Source organism: Canis aureus, chromosome 7 (assembly GCF_053574225.1).
Source record: "Canis aureus isolate CA01 chromosome 7, VMU_Caureus_v.1.0, whole genome shotgun sequence".
NCBI lineage: Eukaryota > Metazoa > Chordata > Mammalia > Carnivora > Canidae > Canis > Canis aureus.
Window position 1 is genome coordinate 29,211,183 of NC_135617.1, and position 21,595 is coordinate 29,232,777.

The 21,595-nt window shown below is 35.7% G+C and overlaps 1 protein-coding gene across 13 annotated transcripts in view; it reads left to right on the forward strand.

The window, feature by feature from the left end:
- UBE3D (ubiquitin protein ligase E3D) overlaps positions 1-21,595 on the forward strand; it is a 202,733-nt gene that overhangs the window by 70,013 nt on the left and 111,125 nt on the right. For 12 of the 13 annotated variants that reach the window (XR_013383126.1, XR_013383127.1, XM_077903242.1 and 9 more), the window contains one exon: positions 15,996-16,134. Coding sequence is in view for 10 of the 13 variants with exons in the window: in XM_077903242.1 (XP_077759368.1) it covers positions 15,996-16,134 (139 nt within the window). In the remaining 3 variants the exon portion in view is untranslated. Of the gene's footprint in view, positions 1-15,995; positions 16,135-21,595 lie in introns of those variants that run through there. The other variant, XR_013383129.1, reaches the window with a different exon arrangement.

The following is a 21,595-nucleotide window of genomic DNA, read 5'->3' on the forward strand; positions in this document are numbered from 1 at the left end:
ATACTTAAAAAAAATCCAAGAAATTTCATTGATTATTACCTTTGGAAGATGCTAGTGAACCATCTCATTGCTTTGAAAACTGGATGTTAAAGGGGGAAAAATATAGCATTTATCCTGCTTTTCTTCTTTGAACCATATCTCAAAGTAACCAAATAGATGATGAAGGGAAGTTTCTTTTTATAGAAAGATTCCAGCCGATCAATCAAAAAGAAATCCTAGAATTAGAATATCACCATATAGAGACCCATCATAAAATCATGGAACTCGGAAACATCACAAAAAGAAAGACAAAGGGGGGAGGAGTGATGATTATATGTCTCCTGACATATAACGCTACCTATGGAGTAAGCTTCCCCAATGCATCAAACCTGGTCATGTCTCTAGATCCAACTCTCAGCTTGCAGGAAATTCAGGAGAGAACATATTAAATTATGCCATCATGTAATTGGCGAAATTCAGGCTGAAAAACACTATAAGACAACCTAATGAAAAGTTAGCAAGGGGGGAAAAAGATAAGGAGAATCTATTGATTAAAAGAAACATATGACTTATCAAACAATACTTTATGGAACTTATGTGGCTCTCAATTTAAACGAACTGAAAAGGGGGCGCCAAAGTGGTTCAGTCAGTGTCTGCCTTCTGCTAAGGTTATGATCCCAGAGTCCTAGGATCAAGCCCTACATTGGGCGCTCTCTTCAGTGGGAACTCTCTTCAGTGGGAGCCTGCTTCTTCTTCCTGCTGCTCTGCCTCCTTCTGCTGTCTTTCTCTGTCAAATAAAATTTTTTTAAAAAATTAAATGAACTGAGGAAAAAAAACTTAAAATAGTTGAGGACACGTGAACATTTGAAGAGTTATGTTAATTTTTTTGGTATGATAATATTGTGGGTATATTTTTAAGTGGGTCCCTATCTTTCAGAGTACATGTTGAAATATTTACAGATAATGTGATCATGTTTGTGGAATTCACTTTAAAAGAATTCAAGGATTGAGGGTATTTGGTGGGAAATACAGCTGAAACAAGATTAGTCATTGATAATGTTGAAGGTGATAAGGATATGGGTGTTCATTATGCTTCTTTATACTTTTGTGTACCTTTCAAATTTTTGACAAAACACTTTTTACAATTTAGCTTAAATGACTTTCATTGAGAAACAGAGGCAATTTATTAGGTTTCTGCTTGCTTATCAATTCATACTTTTAGAAAACAATTAAATGAATTAAATCCTTGTCTTATTGTGGTGTTTTTGCAGCAGTACTTAATAAAATGTACCTGAATTGAAAGTTAACTCTCCATTCATCAACTAGATCTAGAATATATACTACCACTTTATTCTCCTTGAAAAATGAAACTAAGTATTTAAAAATACCCTATTATACCTTAGGAACCTATTAATAGGCCTTAACAAGGGGGAAAAAGGCTCTTCTCACCTTACAAATGGTTATAATCTAAAGTTTCTTTCCTAGAACTAGAACAGTGTTTCTCATAAAATTATGTTATAAATGTCAAATAAGTTTCCAAGCTAGCCCACAAAAATCTGTAACATACTGTAATATAATTTATAAGACTGACAGAGTACTAAGCATTTATTACAGGCAAAAATTAGTTTTTCTAGGAAAGTGCTTGCTTAATTGAATTCTAAACTCCAAAGGATGAATGACTTTCCCCTGTCTTTTTAGGAGTTAGTCTTATATTCCTAGATCATTTAGTTTGCTATATGCTTTGAATTCTGGAAGCAAAGAACAATGACATTCATATTGCCTGTGACTTGGACTTCTCCTATTCATAAATTAAATACTTGAAAGAGCATAGATCTTTTGCATATGAATGATCTTAGCAATAAAAACCTGCTTTTTGTTTTTTTCATACACTATCTCATTTGATATTCACAAGAAACCTTTGAGGCTTAAAGGGCAAATATTATTACTCCCATTTTACATCTGAAAAGACTGAGGTTAAAGAGTGTAATGGAAAACTCAGAGCCAGAGGTACTGAGCTGAGTCCTGATTCTTTTGTGAGATCATACGCATGTCATTTAACCTCTTGAACTTATGCTTGCTTATCTGTAAAATGGGTATAAACAAAACCCCATTTTGCAATGTTCCTGTAAAGACTAAATGAACTGATACATGTGAAAGAGTCAGATGACATATAAGATCCTATGCAGGGACACCTGGGTGGCACAGCGGGTGAGCGCCTGCCTTCGGCTCACGTTGTGATCCCAGGATCCAGGATCGAGTCCCACATCAGGCTCCCTGCGAGGAACCGGTTTCTCCCTCTGTCTGTGTCTCTCATGAATAAATAAATAAATCTTAAAAAAAAAAAAAGATCCTATGCAGCTTTTCATTCTGCAATGATGAAGTTCATGGTAAGGCTGTTTCAATACATGGTCATAAAAATAGAATGTTTAGGAAATGGAATATATTTCCTGTTAGAGGAAATGGGGAATGTTTATCTTAGAGAAAAATCAAGAGAAAGTGTTAGATGTTATGAAATATTTTCTGAAAGGCTTGGTTTCTGAAGTAGATTTCACTCCATTTAAAGAAGGGCTTTGCAGTGAGTTTCCTTGTTACTGGAGTTTTTCAAGACCATATAGTCACGTATGAGTAATATTGCAGAGGGGCTTAATTCCTCTCAAGTCGGATTTTGCTCTGAAGTTTTATCATTGAAATCTTAACAAATTTTCAGTGAAGACTCCTGGTCACTGATTCCAAGGCCCGAGAAGCACTAATGATGATTGTCCTGTAATGGGATAAAATGGCAGAAAATGATCTATAAGCTGATTTCTTTCAAGTTCACTAAGTAAATATTAGTTAGGCACTTACCATATTGTAAGATGAGGTGCTGCACAGAGGCATTTTTCAAAAGCCATCTCTGGTGTTTTATTGAACATATAAGATTCTGTTGTGTTTTCAATCCTTCTCTCACCTTTTATTTTTTTTTTAAGATTTTATTTATTTATTCATGAGAGACACGGGGAGGGGGAGTGGGCAGAGACACAGGCAGAGGGAGAAGCAGGCTCCATGCAGGGAGCCCGACATGGGACTCGATCCTGGGTCTCCAGGATCATGCCCTGGACTGAAGGCGGCGCTAAACCACTGAGCCACCAGGGCTGCCCCTTCTCTCACCTTTTAAATATACTGTATCAGTCTTGATTTTCCCATGTCCTGTGAGGAAAATGATGAAATGTTAATATTGCCCACTACTTATGTTCTTGTTATTCCAACTGATTTAGTTTCCAATTTTGTTGGAACTTTCCTGCATGGACTTTAATTCTCCAGAGTAGAGAATAATGTGTTGAAATGACCTCCTAAAAAATGAAAGGGAAAATAGATCACCTTGTACAAAATATGTTTTTGCATCCTAGGCTGTGAGGATAAAATATGTGGCTAGATGAGTAACATATAAGAACCTTAGTGCTATTTAAACATACGGATGAGTGCATTGTGTGTATTTTGTGTATTTAAATTGAAATTTTTGTTTGAATAGTGTCTTTCATTTGGTGTACTTCATGGTGATTTATCATAATAGACTGCTTTAAATCATCAGAAATAGCAAGACATGAATTTCAACAATAACTTCCCCAAGGCTAGAGAAGTCAGCAGGAGCTAAAACTGCTAGGTAGACAATTTTTTTTTCAAACTCATATGCAAGTGTAAAACTTTTATGAGGCTGCTTTAACGAGGTCCTTTGGGATTTAGGGTTATTTATCTAAGCTCTTATTAAAAATGAAAACTTTTCTATGTTTAGCCCTGTGAAGCAAAACTGATCTTAATACTGTAAGCTGGAAGAATGAATCCCGTTCTGCAGACTGATTCAAAAACAAAGTTAGTTAACTCCGGGGCTAGTGTTACACTGACATCATGGTAATGGGATAGTGACAGCAGAGCCAGTATTTCAAAGTCTCCTTTAATTAAAAAAAAACTTAGCTTTATGATGCTGGTAATTTAGGGTTTGACATGATATACTGAAATGACTTCCAGCCGGGAGCCCTGTTTCTCAGAGCACTCCAGTATCTCCCTTGGAGTCGGGTTGCCCCAGGACTGTGTTGCCTGGTACAAGGTGGTGAGCACCTTTTCATTTATGGTATCTGCACTTGTTGAAGTGTATCTTTTCCACCCTCCGCCGCTGAGAAATGGGGCATGGGAGAGAGGTTGTTTCTAAGATTAATGTGCCAGAATCACTCTGTACATAACCTAGCGGAAGAGCTGGAGCTGCTGCAGGAAAAAATTTGTAATTTTGAAACGTGTTCAGCGTCTTTGTAGGTGTGTTCTGGTTTGATGAGTCTGGGTCCTGCAGTAAATCTATTCTTAGACAGACCCTGGGAGCCAGGATTTTAAATTATCTGTAATGCAGTACAATTTAAAGGGGTAAGGACATTATGAGGGGAGAAAGCAAATGTTACAAAACCAGGGTCAAGATCTTTTACAGACTTTAAGAGCTTTTCAAAGTCAATTAGTCTGGGTATGTGCAATCTAGTTGGCAGAAATTTTAAGATGAGAAGATGCTGGAAAAATAATGAATGCATGGATAGAAAGGTCGGGTAGAGAGACAGACAAAAGTATTCACTATGATAGGACTGTTGATGAAAAGATATCTCTGCTACAGAGTATTAAAAGACTAAACAAACAGACACATCTGAATGAGATCATAGTGACAAGTCCAGAATCTTGAAAACATTTATAAAGTGACCAGAAATAAAAACCATTAGCCAGAGAGCATTTTTAAGATTGTTTTTAAGGGTCTTCAACAGTTAGTTAACCTTAATAGTGCTGATGTAAGTCATGGGGAAATAATACATTACTTAGTAGAGTCTGGAGACTCCTGAGTTACCACCCCTGTTTCATAGGAAATAAAAATACTCCCAGGACAATAGAGAGAGGAATAAGAATATAAAGCACACCGATGATATTTCTAAGGAGGGAAGTACAGAGCCACCAGCTGGTTTAGAGTGTGAAGGAGACAAAAGAGCAAACACCAAGAGATGATGATGGCAGAAATATTGACCAGAGTTGGAGGTTTTAAATAGGTTAGGAAATGTCAACATGAACTTAACTTTAGGAACTTCTATCCTGAAAAAAATCTCATAGCAGTTGCAACTGGGAAGAAGACTGTATGTACATTTGGTTTTACCTCTTCAACTTGAGCAGCTGTTTCAACAGTTGAGTTGCTAGGCACTGTCAGGAATAGAATATTTTAATTTTGGAGAAACCCAACTGTTAAAACAGCTGTTTGGTCTGATTAAACTTAAGCTGGCTCTGTTGCAAGACCTAATGGGATCATAGCACCAGGCAGATTGGCTATTATTTTGATTTTATTGGACATAACAAAAGTATGAATGGATGCTAGGTTGAATGCTAGGTTGGAACACTGACTTTCCAAAGAAGACACATTCCCTGGTTTGTTTGGGCAAAGTGCTAAGGCAAATAACATGGGCTTTTACCTTGTTCCAAGTTCATGGAAATTATCTGAAATAATTATGCCTTATAATCTTTGGATACAAACTTTTTTCCTAGTATTAAAAAAGAAAAGAAGGAAAGAAAACTCCCTAATACTATTAACATGTCTTTATTTAGTCTCTTAATAGATAATATACCTGCTCAAGTTACTCCAAGTTGTCAGTCATTTGTTTTATTTCCTACTCTTTGTGATCTAAGAATTGTATTAATAGCAACCACCAAATTTGTAAATTTGTAGGCAATACATCTTTATTTTTATTATTTTTTGGCAATGAATTTTTAATATCTAGAGCAACTTGAGTGATGCTCACAATGATAAAATTCTTGAATTCAAAATTTATCACTTCAAGTACCTTTTCTCATGGAAAAGACTACCCATTAAGGTAGTTTCAGGGAAATGAAAGATTTAAAGTACTTGTTAAGATGATTTGATTGTTTCTTGCATAAAAAAAGCTGATTTCATTTGATATAATATTAATATACATTTTAAACATTCCAAGATAGGTTTCATTTCCTTTATTTATTATTTGAGAGAGTGAGCAAGTGCGCACGAGTAGGAGGAAGGGCAGAAGGAGAAGTGGGGAGAGAGAGAGAGAGAGAGAGAGAGAGAGAAAGACAGAGAAGCAGACTCCCTGCTGAGCACAGAGCCTGACTTGAGGCTCAATTCCATGACCTTGAGATCATCTGGGACGACATCAAGAATCAGACACTTAAGTGAATGAGCCACCCAAGTGCCCCTGTTTTGCTCTTAAAAAAATGAAAACAAAACAAAACAAAAAAAAACCCCAGCAACTTATCAAAATAGTGTGTCTTTCCATGTCAGTATAGATTTATAATTATTATTTAAGGCTTGATTTTTGAGGGGTTTCATACTTTGAAGCAGTGATTTATATTTGCTAGTTTCTAAAGCTCAATGTTGTAAGTAAATTAGAAAGCAGAATTGAAGATAATACTTGGGGTATTAATAAGAGATGAACTCAGGTATCAAAATTATAATTTTGCTGCTTTCACTGAAAAATATGTGTTTGTTTTACTAACTAAAGGAAATTTGTATTTTTTAAAAAGTTTTATTTATTTATTCATGAGAGAGAGAGAGAGAGGCAGAGACACAGGCAGAGGGAGAAGCAGGCTTCATGCACGGAGCCCGACGTGGAACTCGATCCCAGGTCTCCAGGATCAGACCCTGGGTTGAAGGCAGCACTAAACCACTGTTTATATCGGTAGTTTAAAAAAATACTTTGGTTATAAATGGAGCATTTTGTTTTTTAAAATAAAATTAAATAAGCTTTTTTTTAGTTAGATCATCAAGAAACATGGTTTTTTGCTTTCTATTTTGTAGGCTACAAAATACAAGCTTTCCTTACTTTAACATTCACAAATAATTTCTCATTATTATGAATTGGTTAAGAAGATGACAGTATTTTTTATATCCATAGTATGATATATTGCTGCTGAAAAAAAGGACAAGTTAGCTTTTCTAACCCTTCTAGCACTGGCAAATTCAGGTACTTACGTTAAACCAGTTTCTGAGAATAACTTTAAAATTTTTCTAGAATACTGATTTCTTGAGTATCTCACATTTAACACTTCCCCTCCTTCCTACCTCAATTATACGCACATACACTGTACAGAAAGGATTACCCACATTTAAAGTGTCTTTTTTATACCTTGGTTTCAAATATTGAGAATAGCCTCTCCAAAATGACAGAATGTAGAATAGTGAAGCCAGCTACCAGAGACACCTCATTTCAAGGTGGTGGTGTAAGGAAAGAGAATATTATGTATTTAATAATTCTGTAAAAAATCATGGCCTTTGGAGGTTTCAATGAAATTCTCCTTAGGTTCCAGAAATTTCCATTTAATAATATTTGATTCTGCCTTAGATAAATTTAGCCAAATATTTCTGTTCTTTGACTTAAGATCATCTTCCTAGAAAATACATCTTAACTCATAAAATTCTTGAGTAAAACTTTGAAGCATATTTGTCCATTTCTACAATTGTATCTTTTTAGGGCTAGTGGGTAAATGATAGACATAAAATTTAGGAGACTTCTGGACTGACTTGGTAGATCTTATTGTTTGTTTTAGTAAGGTATTGAAGAATCAGATTGTTACAGAGGAATTGAATTTAAGTTGGTAGAAATGAATTTTCTCTATGCAAAATTACTTGCAAATTTATTTTCTTACCTTACCTGAAATATATATGGCCAACTGTGCTTTCACTCTACCAGAGTTACATTGACATGTGATTTCACAAAAGGTCTGGAGTCTTAAAACAAGAGGACATTTTCTAAAATAAGGGATGCTTGCATGGAGAGCATGAGTAGGTTAGTGATCTTGCATTTGAACTCTCATCTCTCCTCATTGAGTGACACAGTTTTAGTCATTGGGATATGCCTTTTAATGGGTCAGACAGAGCTAATGGTGACTTCGGCTATGCAAATTAGTGTATCTTAATAGCTAAGATACCAAGATTGACCAGGCCTAATTCATCTGAGTTGAGTTACACCATCGCCAGTGCCCTTTTGTACAGAAAGAATATATGGATTTGCAGGAGAAGGCCATCTGAGAGTGGACTTAGGAAGAAGGTAGAGAGAAGCCAAAGATATTGAAGGTGACAGTGTTTTATAAAGGCAGGGGAGAATAGAGTTGGGTATAGTGCCAGACCACCAGGATACATCCTTATCTGAAGCCATGGGCTGATAGAGCTCTAATAGATCATTTTCTCTCTTTTCTGCTGAGAGCAAACATGGTTTCACCATACATCTCAACACAGTCCCTCCCAACCAATTTGAATTGAAGAATGAAGAAAACCTATATGTTTTACTAAGCCCAGGAAATAGTAAAACCAGCAGTCTTAAATTTTTGCTTTGTATTTTGTGCACCACAAACACTTTTCATCCACATTGGCAAAGGACTTGAACTGTGGGGCAGACTGGGCAGTGTTGATTAATGAAAGTGTTAGCTGACATTGGCTCCCTGATGGGACAGGGAACCCAGTGGTTGCCAGTGTGAGGTTGACTTCAGAGAATGTTATTAGAGTGGAACTGATTTATTATATCCCAGCCCTCATACGTTGATTTCCAGTTACTCAGTAAAGTGATTAACGGGTTGGAAGTGCATTTCTCAGCCTTCCCTTCAATTGATATTCTCTGGTAATGGAATGAGGTAAAAATGTGAGCTAAGAAACCTCTTCAAAAACTCTTTGAAAGCTTTTCATAAGTGGTTACACTTATTAATATGCTAACACAGGTATTATGATATAAAGATGGAACTGTTTTTAATATTTTATAGAAAGTGGTAAATTAGAAGTCATATTTTAATCTAAAAGGAAGGGATCTTACTCTGAGATCTGTGTATCTTGAAAACATTATGCTAAGTAAAAGAAGCCAGACAAGAAAAGGCATATATTCGATAAATTCCATAAATATGAAAGGAGGACATGATTAGGCTTGGGGAATTAGGTGGTCTGGGAAATATTCAGGTTTATGTACAAAAATTTTTTTGTATGAATGAGCGCTGTTGACAGGGCATCTGGGTGGCACAGTCGACTAAGCATCTGCCTTTGACTTAGGTTGTGATCCTGGGGTCTTGAGATCTGGCTTGCTTTGGGTCCCCTGTTCAGTAAGGAAACTGCTTCTCCCTCTCCCTCTGTTGATCCCCCTGCTTGTGTTTTACTCTCGCCCTCTTTCTCCCTCTCTCTCTCTCTATCAGAATAAGTAAATAAATCTTTTTTTTTTAAATAAGCACTGTTGTAGGGGGAGAATCTATAGTTTTAACCATATCCCATAGAGACCTCTGATCTTCAAATGGTTTAAAATTCACTATTTGAAACTTAAAATTCACTACCGAAAAATGAATTTGTGCTGTCTTCCTTTTATAAATATATATAGGAGAATATGGGTGTTCTTTTTATCATAGAATTTCCTTTCCTCTGTCTATGGTTTTTAAAGATTTTTTATTTCTTAACAATACAATTTTTAAAAAATATAAAAGCCTTATATATATAGGTTTGTTGTAATTTTTTTAGATGTTCTGGAAAAAAATTTTTTTTAAGATTTTATTTATTTGTTTGTGAGAGACAGAGAGAGAGAGAGAGGCAGAGACACAGGCAGAGAGAGAAGCAGGCTCCATGCAGGGAGCCTGATGCACGACTCGATCCCAGAACTCCGGAATCACTCTCTGAGCCGAAGGCAGATGCTCAACCACTGAGCCACCCATGTGTCCCTAGAAAGATTTTTTAATCAATCTTTTACATTTATGCCTTTAATACACTTTGAATTTATTTATTTTTTTAAAGATTCTATTTATTTATTCATGAGAGACACACAGAGAGAGGCAGAGACATAGGCAGAGAGAGAAGCAAGCTCGCTGAGAGGAGCCTGAGGCAGAGAGAGAGGCAGATGGAGAAGCGGGCTCCATGCAGGGAGCCCAACACGGGACTCGATCCCAGGACTCCAGGATCATGCCCTGGGCTGCAGGCAGCGCTAAACCGCTGGGCTGCCCCATTTTTTTTTTAATGGCTGTGCAATGGTAACACTTTCATTAAAGGAGATACACCTCTTTGAACATGGCTGCCAGAAACTTCACAATATTATTACCATAGTTAGAAGTCTATCAAAAAAGGCCAGCTATTCCTTCAGATTTTTTAAACTTTTTCTTGCAAAAAATTTCAAATATAGAAAGGTATACTTAATAAATATATAAATAAATTAAAAAAACAATCTTATACCATATTTGAAATTAAATTCAAAGTGTAGGAGCACTGGGTGGCGCAGTGGTTGAGTGTCTGCCTTTGGCTCAGGTCTTTATCCTAGGGTCCTGTATCAGGCTCCTCTCAGCTAGCTTGCTTCTCTCTCTGCCTATGTCTCTGCCTCTCTCTGTGTGTCTCTCATGAATAAATAAATAGAATCTTTAAAAAAAAAAAAATTCAAAGTGTATTAAAGGCATAAATGTAAAAGATTAATTGATTAAAAAATCTTTCTAGGGACACATGGGTGGCTCAGTGGTTGAGCATCTGCCTTCGGCTCAGAGAGTGATTCTGGAGTTCTGGGATCGAGTCGTGCATCAGGCTCCCTGCATGGAGCCTGCTTCTCTCTCTGCCTGTATCTCTGCCTCTCTCTCTCTCTGTCTCTCACAAATAAATAAATAAAATCTTTAATAAAATTTTTTTCCAGAACATCTAAGAAAATCACTATGTTGTACACTGGAAACATTTTATGTGTGTCAACTATACAAAAAATTATTTTTAATAAAATAAAACCAGTATTTATAAATTGCAAAATACTTGGAAACAAAAATAAATAAATAAATAGTTACCAATCTAATCCCTAAGTTTTCAACAAGTGGTATCCTGTAATGATATAGCCATTAATAAAAAACAAAATCTTTTATTGTTTTTTGGCAGAGAATAAGAACACTTAATTTTGAGATTGCCTCGTTGATATCTTATTCAAAGCAGAACCATTTCCTCCATGCTCTCTGATATGTGGGAGAGAGAGAGATTGCCTTGACATTTTATATGTTTTGTGGACAGAGTTTAAAAGGCATAGCTTTTAGGAATTGTGTATCTAATTTTTTCCTCTCAAGAGCCCTTTAGTTTAAAGCAAACTGAAGGACAGCTTTGACATTTGTGACATAAAAAAATTCAATTTTTTTCTGTAATTTTTTAAAGAAAATACTGTAATTTCAAAGAAGTGCTGTTCATAACTTATTGAACCTTATTTTAAAATTTATAAGGAGCAGTTGGTTTAAGCACTTTTTAGATTCTATTTTTATGAATTAGTTCTTTTGAAATGTTAAATATCCTGGAGTGAATATTATCATCATAACAGATAAACAGTATATTTGGTTGTTTCTGAATTTTGTGTTCTTGACAGTATAAGAATTTTTAAAAATTTTTAAAATTTTGATTCCTTCTCTAAATAATGTGTTAAATAATTATAATGATTCTAGCACTGAGTTGTGGTCATATGCTTGTTTTGGTATTTTGAGAGCTTAAATTGAGCTTTATCGTTGTTATAGCTTTGAAATTGAAATTTAAAAATATACAGATATAAAGAGTATTATATTTTATCATTAATAGGCTATTTGCTTTCTTACATCCTTCTAAGACTGGAGAGTCCAAATAAACTGCTAATACGTGAGAAACATGAAATTTAAGTTAAATATTTTCATCTTGAGTTCCCCTATACCATATTATTTTTTTTCTCCATATATTATGTTGGAACCATTTGAAATATATTAATTTTTGTTGAGTTTTATCATCTCTGTCATTTTCATCTATTACATTAAACAACCCCTGGTTTTTAGCAGACTGTATCACCTTTCCATTTTCTCAAGTTCTTCTTCTGATATATATTGGGGGTTGATTCACTCTCAATTTCACTATTTTTGTTAGAAATGATGGAAAGTGGCTTTTTGCCCCTTTCTCATTGCCTCCTTAAAAATAGGCCATAGTTTCTTCTCTAGGGAATTTTGTCAAGGCGAAAGTTCAGAAATAAGGATAGTGTGTCCTCTGCTTGCATTTTGGTCTCTGACTAAGGTCACCTGGCTGATAGCTCTGGTCTCTTAGGAAAGCTTCTCCTCTCCCACTACTTTAAAATCACCAAAATAAATTTCAGTTAATGTTAAGTTTGTTATTCACTTTGAATTATCTTTCTTGTCAGTTTTATAGTGGAAGTTTACTGATTTAGGTCTAACAGTCTAGGATGTTTTTGCAGGAAATACCACAAATCTAAATTCTGGATTATTATAATCCTGTGTTTCTTAAAATATTTATGTCATTAACATAAATTTGTATTGATATTTGAGCTATGAGTAGATCGTCTCAAGGATCACTTCTGGCTTAATTAATACATGCCTTAAATTGTCATAATGAGTTTGCTGGTTGTTTTACGGTAACCTGAATTTTAAGTATGCCAGACCATTTCTCCATCTTCTTGCTTTCGTTTTTTCTTTCTTCCTAAGTCAAAATGAACCAAGACAAAACACACACACACACACACACACACACAATGTAAAAACATTGACTGAAGTTTTGGGGAAAAGTTACCCGTAGTTCTAACTTTCCAAAACAACTGTTAATCATTTTTCATGTATTACTTTCTTTGTCCTCATATATGGATGTTTCATGTGATTAAAATAATATGTGGTTAAGATTATAAAGAATGTTTATAAAACTTAACAATAAAAAGGTAAATCCTGGAGCTAATGAATATATATTGTGGGAAAAGAAAGAGTAAATGAATAAATATTAGGATAAATGAAAGGATAAATATTAGGAATTTGAGGCATCCTAGGTCTAGCTGGGTTGTTTAATTTCAAAAATAAGGGGTTCAAATTATTAAGAAAAGAAATGTTCTAAGATATCTAAAATTTACTCCATCATTTACCCTTTCGCTTTTTTGGATAGAATTTGTTCAGAAATACCAAGCATTTATAAGATATAAAAGGGAATGAAATTTAGATAGAGAGGATCATACTTGAGTTTCTTTTCCATCACTTACGATGTGATCAGGACAACACTCTTCAACTCCATGAGCTTTAATAGGGATAAGAATTTGTTAAATCACAGGATACTTGAAAGATTAGATTTTAAATGCCAAGGTTGAATCCACATACCATGAGAATATTTGTAATTACACGGAGACCTGAATAACTCACATATATAACTAAGTGCATCTTTTTTGTGACTATGGATATCATTAGTGTGATGAATGTTCTTTTGTGTAAATTTTGGTGGATTAATACATTGTATAGATTGTGTATGGATTCCAGGATCTCATGAGGAAACCAGACTTGTCCAGGAGTGTTTGTCTAAGCTCATTCACTGGTCTGTGACAAGGAATACTAATGTATTTTAATTTCTACTTGAGTATTTTTTTTTTTGCTGGATCACACCATACCCACTTAGCAGCATGTTGGCACCTTTGAGCAGCAGTTAAACATTCCTTTGTGTGACACAGAAATCCCATTGACATCATGACATTAACTTGTTTCTGATTATAAAAATAACACTTGGAAAATAAATTATTGGGCATACAAATAAATGTCAGTGAAATGTTTTTCTTATAGCCAGTAAAAGGTTAATACCTGGGTGTGCCCAAGGAAAAACAACTAATCTAACCTTTATTTCCACACTGGGCAGCGAAGTTAGAGAAATCCACGGGTTATGGTTCCTTATGTCTGATCTAGGGTGAGTCACACAATCCAATAAGAATACAAGTAAGGTGGTGGTAAGTGTTATAATGAATACAAGTATGGTATTAGGCAAGTAGTTAATTCTTAAAAAGGAAACAAGAAGAGTCTCCAAGGAAATGATACATATGTGGGTCTTGCAGGATAAACAGAAGTTCACCAGGTAGCTTAATAGCCTTCCAGGCCCAGAAAACTGTATGAGCAAGACAGTGTGTGTTTAATGTAACACAAGTAATTACATGGTTTGTAGAGAGCATAAGGAAGGGGGTAGGGAGACTGAGCTTAGAGCCACTGTACTAGTACTACATTTGACTTTTACCAAAGACAGCAAGATTTTTATTTCCATCCTAGAAAAATGTTGAGAATGTTGTATAATTAATAAAAGGAGAAAGAATAACATAGCAATCAATATAAAATAGAGAAGACATTAAAACATGGAGAAGACATTCAAATGTGCTGTTGCTGAAAACAGACCATTTTTTGGGAAAGTGGGCAGTGTCCTATTCCAGTCCAACTAATTGGCAAATGCTGCAAAGAAGAGTTAATTCCCCACCCCACATCAAAAATGTATTGGCACAAGTAATCTGACTGCTGACACAGCTAAATAAACCATCTCCTGTGACTCATATAAGTGTTAAAATCCATTACGCCCTCAGCCCCTGATGCTCTCTGACATTCCAGAATTTTTTAGGTAGCTTCACAGAAAGAAGTTTACATAAGTGGCGTACATCTACATATATATAATTTCTCTTTAAGAATTAGGACAGTGATAAGAGATACTTTGATACAGACACAGGTAGGAAATAGGTAAATAGAAGAATTGATAGCATAAGATATATCCTATTCTTATTACATTGTTTTTTCCATAATGATTTTCTGATTTTCCCCTTTACATTAAACATTAGAAGGGAAGTCCAGAAACCAGGATTCTAGATCCAGCCATATCATTTTCTTTTTTTTTTAATTTATTTTTTATTGGTGTTCAGTTTACTAACATACAGAATAACCCCCAGTGCCCGTCACCCATTCACTCCCACCCCCCGCCCTCCTCCCCTCTACCACCCCTAGTTCGTTTCCCAGTTAGCAGTCTTTACGTTCTGTCTCCCTTTCTGATATTTCCCACACATTTCTTCTCCCTTCCCTTATATTCCCTTTCACTATTATTTATATTCCCCAAATGAATGAGAACATATAATGTTTGTCCTTCTCCGACTGACTTACTTCACTCAGCATAATACCCTCCAGTTCCATCCACATTGAAGCAAATGGTGGGTATTTGTCATTTCTAATAGCTGAGTAATATTCCATTGTATACATAAACCACATCTTCTTTATCCATTCATCTTTCGTTGGACACCGAGGCTCCTTCCACAGTTTGGCTATCGTGGCCATTGCTGCTATAAACATTTTCTAAACACATACCTCATCCCAGAGAAGTCTCTCTACTTTTCTATCCTTCAGTTTCTTCATTTCTTGAATGGAAAGAATTTTCAAGTAGGTTCAACAGGATGTAGCAGAGATGCTTCATAGGCTACTTTGAAAGATGAAGAGAGCCTCCTGCCAACCTTTGCCCTTCCAACAGAGCAGCTTTGCTTTTATTTGTATTACAAATGGAGCTTTCACAAGATTTCTTGATAAAAGGATTCCATTACTTTTTAAAGGTTTGAAAATTAACGAACTAGATATTTCATAGGGCATATCCAGCTCAAAAACAATCTCCACATCTGTAGAAAGAAGACAGCAACAGTTCCATTTCATTGGTATCTGAGGGGTGAACACGATGTTACATATAGAAGAGGGAATAGAATATAGGAAGCATTCAATCTGTTAGCTATATCATCCATTCCCCACCCCACATATGTCCCTCACAAATAAGATTGCATTTCATGTGACTCTTAAACTCTGAACATGAGATGTTGACCTGAAAAAATTGCCTAATCTGTTTCATATCAAAAACACTATAAAAATGTCTTAGACATTTTTTCTGTGAAATTTTAGTATAACCATTTTATTTCTTTTTTTGTGCATTGTTTTTCCCTTTCACAGTTGAAAGTCTTCTTCTCCATCAGATTTTTGAAACAATTATGAACAGATACAATTATAAAATTATTATTTTTTTAAGAGAGAGAGTACGGAGCGGGTGGGAGAGGGGCAGAGGCACAGGAAGTGAGAGAGAGAGAGAGAAAGAAAGAATCATGCCAGGCCTGGAACCCAACACAGGGCTGGATCTCACCATCCTGAGATCATGTCCTGAGCTGAAATCAAGAATCGGATGCTTAATTGACTGAGCAACCCAAGTGCCCCACAATTATGAAACTATCCACATCATTATGTTTCAGGCTTTCCAGTGCTTGGGAAAGTGACATCAGCATCCACTCTCTAACCCTGCCCTCTGCAACCTGCTTAGAGCTGCTGCTGATTTTATCAAGGAATAATGCCACACTGCCTCCATCCCTTCGCTATATGAATTCCTTTCAGGTAAGAACAGCTCCTTTACCAGGGGATAATTTTTCAGTTTTGTTTGTAATTGTTTTTTAAGGTTCTTGTGTTTAGTGGGAGATAACCCACAGAATCCACAGTTCCAGATGATAATAATAATAAGCACAATGCATGTATTGCCTTGTCTGTCTCTTTGAGATAAATAAACAATAGAGGGTCAGAATTGATTAGGTAATAGTCTAATAGTGGCAGCACCCGTATCTTTCTAACTCCAGAGTTTGTTCTGTTAACCTCCATCTCTCCTGCCTCTGAGAGAAATGGCAAAAACACCTGACAAGGACACTGTGAATGCCACTTTCCTTTGCCTAGCTTTGCCCTAGAACAAAGGTTTTCAACCATTATTAGTAGCTTTGCTGCTGTTGGCTTGCAGTCAAATCGCCCAATAGATGTTTAACACTGATGGTACCCTACCTGCTTCCAGCACCTTTTCCCTTTCTCTCAAGTCCCTCCCTCATCACTTTGACACTCCTCCGGATATTTATCTATGCTCCTAGTAAAGGACCCTGTCAAAACAGAACAAACAGGACAGACAGCATATGTGGTCTGATCAACAGGAACCTCCTCCCTGGTAGGCAGCTAATTGTCACTGGGTAGCAAATAGGAATTATGATGTTAACTAGTTGCTTAAATTGTGGCCCTGTAGCTACTGAATTTAACATTGAACTTATATATGACTCTTGACAATGGAAAAATACTCACAAGCTCTCTGAGGCTGATGAGAAGGTTACATGCATTGCTGAGAAATGAGTAAACATGGGTTGGCTCTACTTCTGAAGGATTGTGGCTATATCCTAAGATAACTTCAGGATCAGTGTATATTGCTTGATATACCTCTGGTAAAACAAGAAGTGGATTTCCTATGAATTATAGATCAGGAAATTGTTTTAAAAAATTGCTCCAAGGGAATGCTTCCAATCTCATTTTATGCGGCCAGCATTACCCTGATATCAAGACCAAATAAAATGCCACTAGAAAAGAAAATTAAAGGCCAATATTCCTGATGAACATAGATGCAAAAATCCTGAGCAAAATCTTAGCAAACCGAATTCAACATACATTAAAAGGATCATACACCATGACCAGGTGGCATTTATTCCAGAGATGCAAAGATGGTTCAACATCTGCAAATCAATCAGTGTAATATGCCACATTAACAAAACAAAGGATAAAAACTATATGACCATCTAAATAGCTTTAGAAAAAACACTTGACAAAATTCAACATCCACTTATGATAAAAACTCTCAACAAAGTGAGTATAGAAGGAACCTCAACGTAATCAAGGCCATAATATGACAAGCCCATAAGTAACATCATACTTCATCATAAGATCAAAAATAAAGCAGGGGTAGTCATTCTCACCACTTTTATTTAACAAAGTATTGGAAGTCCTAGCCAAGCAGTTAGGAAGAGAAAGAAATAAAGGATCTAAATTAAAAAAGGAAAGAAGTAAAACTATTTGTAGATTATGTATTATATAGAGAAAAACCAAGTCTCTACCAAAAAACTGATAGAACTCATGAAAGAAATAAAGTAGCAGGATACAAAATCAATATACAAAAATCTGTTGTTTCTATATTCTAAGAAAGAGAAATTAAGGGGTGCCTGGGTGGCTCAGTGGGTTGAGCATCTGCCTTTGGCTCAGGTCACAATCCTCGGAGTCCTAGGGTCGAGCTCCACATTGGCTTCCCTGCTCAGCAGAGAGCCAAGTTTCTCCTTCTCCTTCTGCCGCTCCCCCTGGTGTGTGCGCACTCTTTCTCTCTGTCAAATAAATCGAAAGAAAGAAAGAAAGAGAGAGAGAGAGAAAGAGAGAGAGAGAGAGAAAGAAAGAAAGAAAGAAAGAAAGAAAGAAAGAAAGAAAGAGAAAGAAGAAAAAAAAAGAAAGAAAGAAAGAAAGAAGAAAGAAAGAAAGAAAGAAAGAAAGAAAGAAAGAAAGAAAGAAAGATTAAGAAAATCCCATTTCCAGTTGTATCAAAAAAGAATAAAATACCTAAGAATAAATGTAATTGAAGTAAAAGACCTGCACAGTGAAAGCTGTAAGACATTGATGAAACTAATTGAAAAAGACACAAATAAATGGGTGGATATTTTATGCTCATGGATTAGAAGAATTGATATTGTTAAACTATCCATACCACCCAGTACAATCTAGAGATCCAGTGTAATCCTTGTCAAAATTCCAATAGCATTTTTCACAGAACTAGACAAAGAATTCTTAAATTTGTGTGGAACCATAAAAGATCCCAAATAGCCAAAGCAATCTGGACAAAGAAGGACAAAGCTGGAAGTATTATGCTTCCTGAGTTCAAACTATATTACAAAGCTATAGTAATCATGGTATTGGCATAAAAACAGACACATGGATCAGTGGAACAGAATAGAGAGCCCAGAAAAAAACCCATGTATATGTGGTCAATTAATTTATGACAGAGGAGCCAAGAATATACAGTGGGGGAAAGGACATTCTCTTCAATGAATGGTGTTGGGAAAACTGGACAGCCACAGGCAAAATAATGAAATTGGACCATCTCAAAAAACTAATAACTCAAAATGGATTAAAGACTTGAATGTAAGACCTGAAACCATAAAACTCCTACAAAAAAACATAGGAGGTAAGTTCCTTGACAATGGTCTTGATGGTTTTTTTAATCTGACACTAAAAGCAAAAATAAAGTACTACATCAAACTGAAAAGCTTCTGCACAGTAAAGGAAGTTATCAACAAAATGAAATGGCAACCTACTGAGTGGGAGAAAATATTTGCAAATCATAGATCTTGTAAGGGGTTAATTATCAAAATATATAAAGAACTAATATGACTCAGTAGCAAAAAACCCAAACATTTCAATTAAGAAATGGGCAAAAGATCTGAACAGACATTTTTCCAACTAAGTCATACAGATGGCCAACAGCCATATGAAAAAGATGTTCTACAGCACTGGTCATCAGAGAAATGTAAGTTAGAACCACAGTGAGCTATCATCTCACATCTGTTAGGATGCTGTCATCAAAAAATAGGAAAGAACAAGCATTGGCAAGGATGTGGAGAAAAGGAACCCTTGTGCACTGTTGGTAGGAATATATATTCATGCAGCCACTATGGAAAACAGAAACCTGTTGGCCAAAAAATTAAAAATAGAACTACCATATGATCCAGCAATTCTATGACTGGGTGTTTATCCAAAACAAATGAAAACACTAACTCAAAAAGGTATATGCACCCCCTATTGCAGCATTATTTACAGTAGCCAAGATATGAAAATTAAATGTCCATCTATGGAAGAATGGATAAAGAAGTTGTGGGTGTGTGTGTGTGTGTATATATATATATATATAATATATATATATAATATATATATAATTCAACCATAAAAAAGAATAAAATCTTGCCATGTGTGACAACTTGGATGGACCTAGAGGAGATTATGCTAAGTGAAATAAGTCAGACAGAGAAAGACAAATACTGTATGATCTCATTTATATGTGGATTATAAAAAACAAAACCAAAGAAATCCAAGTTCATGGGTATGGAAAGGACAAAATGGGTAAAGGCAATCAAAAGGTACAAAGTTCCAGTTATAAAATAAGTAAGTTCTGGTGATATAATGTGCAACATGGTGACTATAGTTAATAATACTACATTGTGTATTTGAAAGTTGCTAACAGATTAGATCTTAAAAGTTCTCATCACAAGAAAAAAATATTTTTGTAATTTGGATGGTGATGGATGTTAACTAGGCTTACCGTGATGATTATTTTTCACTGTATATAAATATAAAGTCATTATGTTGTATACCTAAAACTAATATAATGTTATATGTCAGTTATACCTCAATTGAAAATATTTTTCAAATAACTGCTCCAGTTTAATTTGCATCCTTATTTTCCTGGTAAGCTGTGATAATTGTGTTTGATTTTCATACTTTGGCCTTGGTGTACCTGTTTTATTTATCAGTACTTGATTATCAGCTTCAATTCTGAACTCTCAAAGGGACCTTTGAAAACACCTTCTCCTTTTGTAGGAGAGGAAACTGAGATTCAGAGAAGTGGAGTGACTTGGCTAGGGAGTACCCACCATGTGTTGGAGATAGAGCTGGACTCACCAGGCTTGTGCTCTGGTAATTCCACCTGCTACCCAAATGCAATACTTGCTGAAGTCCTGGAAGGTGGAGACCGTATGAGTGGTTGATGGAGGCAGGTTGTATTACGTTGGAATGTCCATACACATCTTACTTTGCAGTTACTTATAATTATATACTACCCTAAACCAGAAATGACTTAAAATTCTGTATATCCATATTTCTTTTAAGTTTTGTTCATTGGACCAAACATTGAATAACACAGAAGTTTGTATATGCCCACAAACATTTATGGGGACAGATGCAAGAAACTTAATAGTGGTCATCTTTGGGGAGTAAGGCTGTAAGACATTTACTCTTTATTTTACTTTCTCATATACTATTTGAAATGTTTATATAATGGGTGAATGGGGATCAAGAGTGATGACTCTGACTTGGAGGATGTTGCAGCATATGAGGGAGATAGAATAATCATCCATATGTGATGTAAATTGAGAATAGTTTTATTACAAAGTAGTCTCAAGTCTGAAAGAGATTAAAGGTAGAAAATCTACCTTTTAGGATGTGGAGGAATTGAGAGGAGAGGAGGCCCATCCTATATTGACCCCAGAACAGAAGGGGCCATCATGTCTTCATGATCTCAACTCAGGCTCATCTCAGCACATGGGCATGAAAGCCCTGACTGCCGCCAGTTGAGTTAGTGGCCTCAGAGCAGCTCAACCACAGGAGCTCTTGTGACTATCCCTCCCTGCTAGTGATTATACTTAATGTAGTTTTGGTCTGTTTGCTGAACAGCATTAATCAGGAGCACAGATACCCACCCAGTTTCCGAGGTTCATAGAAACTTGGCACAAGTTCACCAACAGTGTCTTATCAGGAACATACCAGGTATCAGGAACATACCAGGAATCAACTTCCTTATGCAGGTCTTCACTGCAAGATAAAGGATCAGTGAAGAAGGGGAGGATGTCTGTCAGGATTAGAAAGAGATGCTCTGCTTTTTCATCTTTATAACACCTACTTAATCATTTATTACAATGGCAAGGAGTGGGGCTGCTAATTTTGCCCATATTTGGGATTTACTTTTTCAATTGGAAATTCACTGTAATGCATATCCTTTAAAGTGCTGTATTGGCAAGAGCTGTAAAATAGTAGAATGACACTTGTTAAAGATACCATCTTTACATTTCCAATTCTCTATTTTCCAGGCCAAGTTAGTTACTGTGAACACTGCTGCTTTTTTTTGTAAAAATGTTATTTTAGGTTTCCAGGGATTCAAATGGCACTCCTGCTTGGGCTGTTATCACTGCCAAATCCCAAAAGGAAAGGTTTATCTTATTAATTAGAGCTATTAACATACATG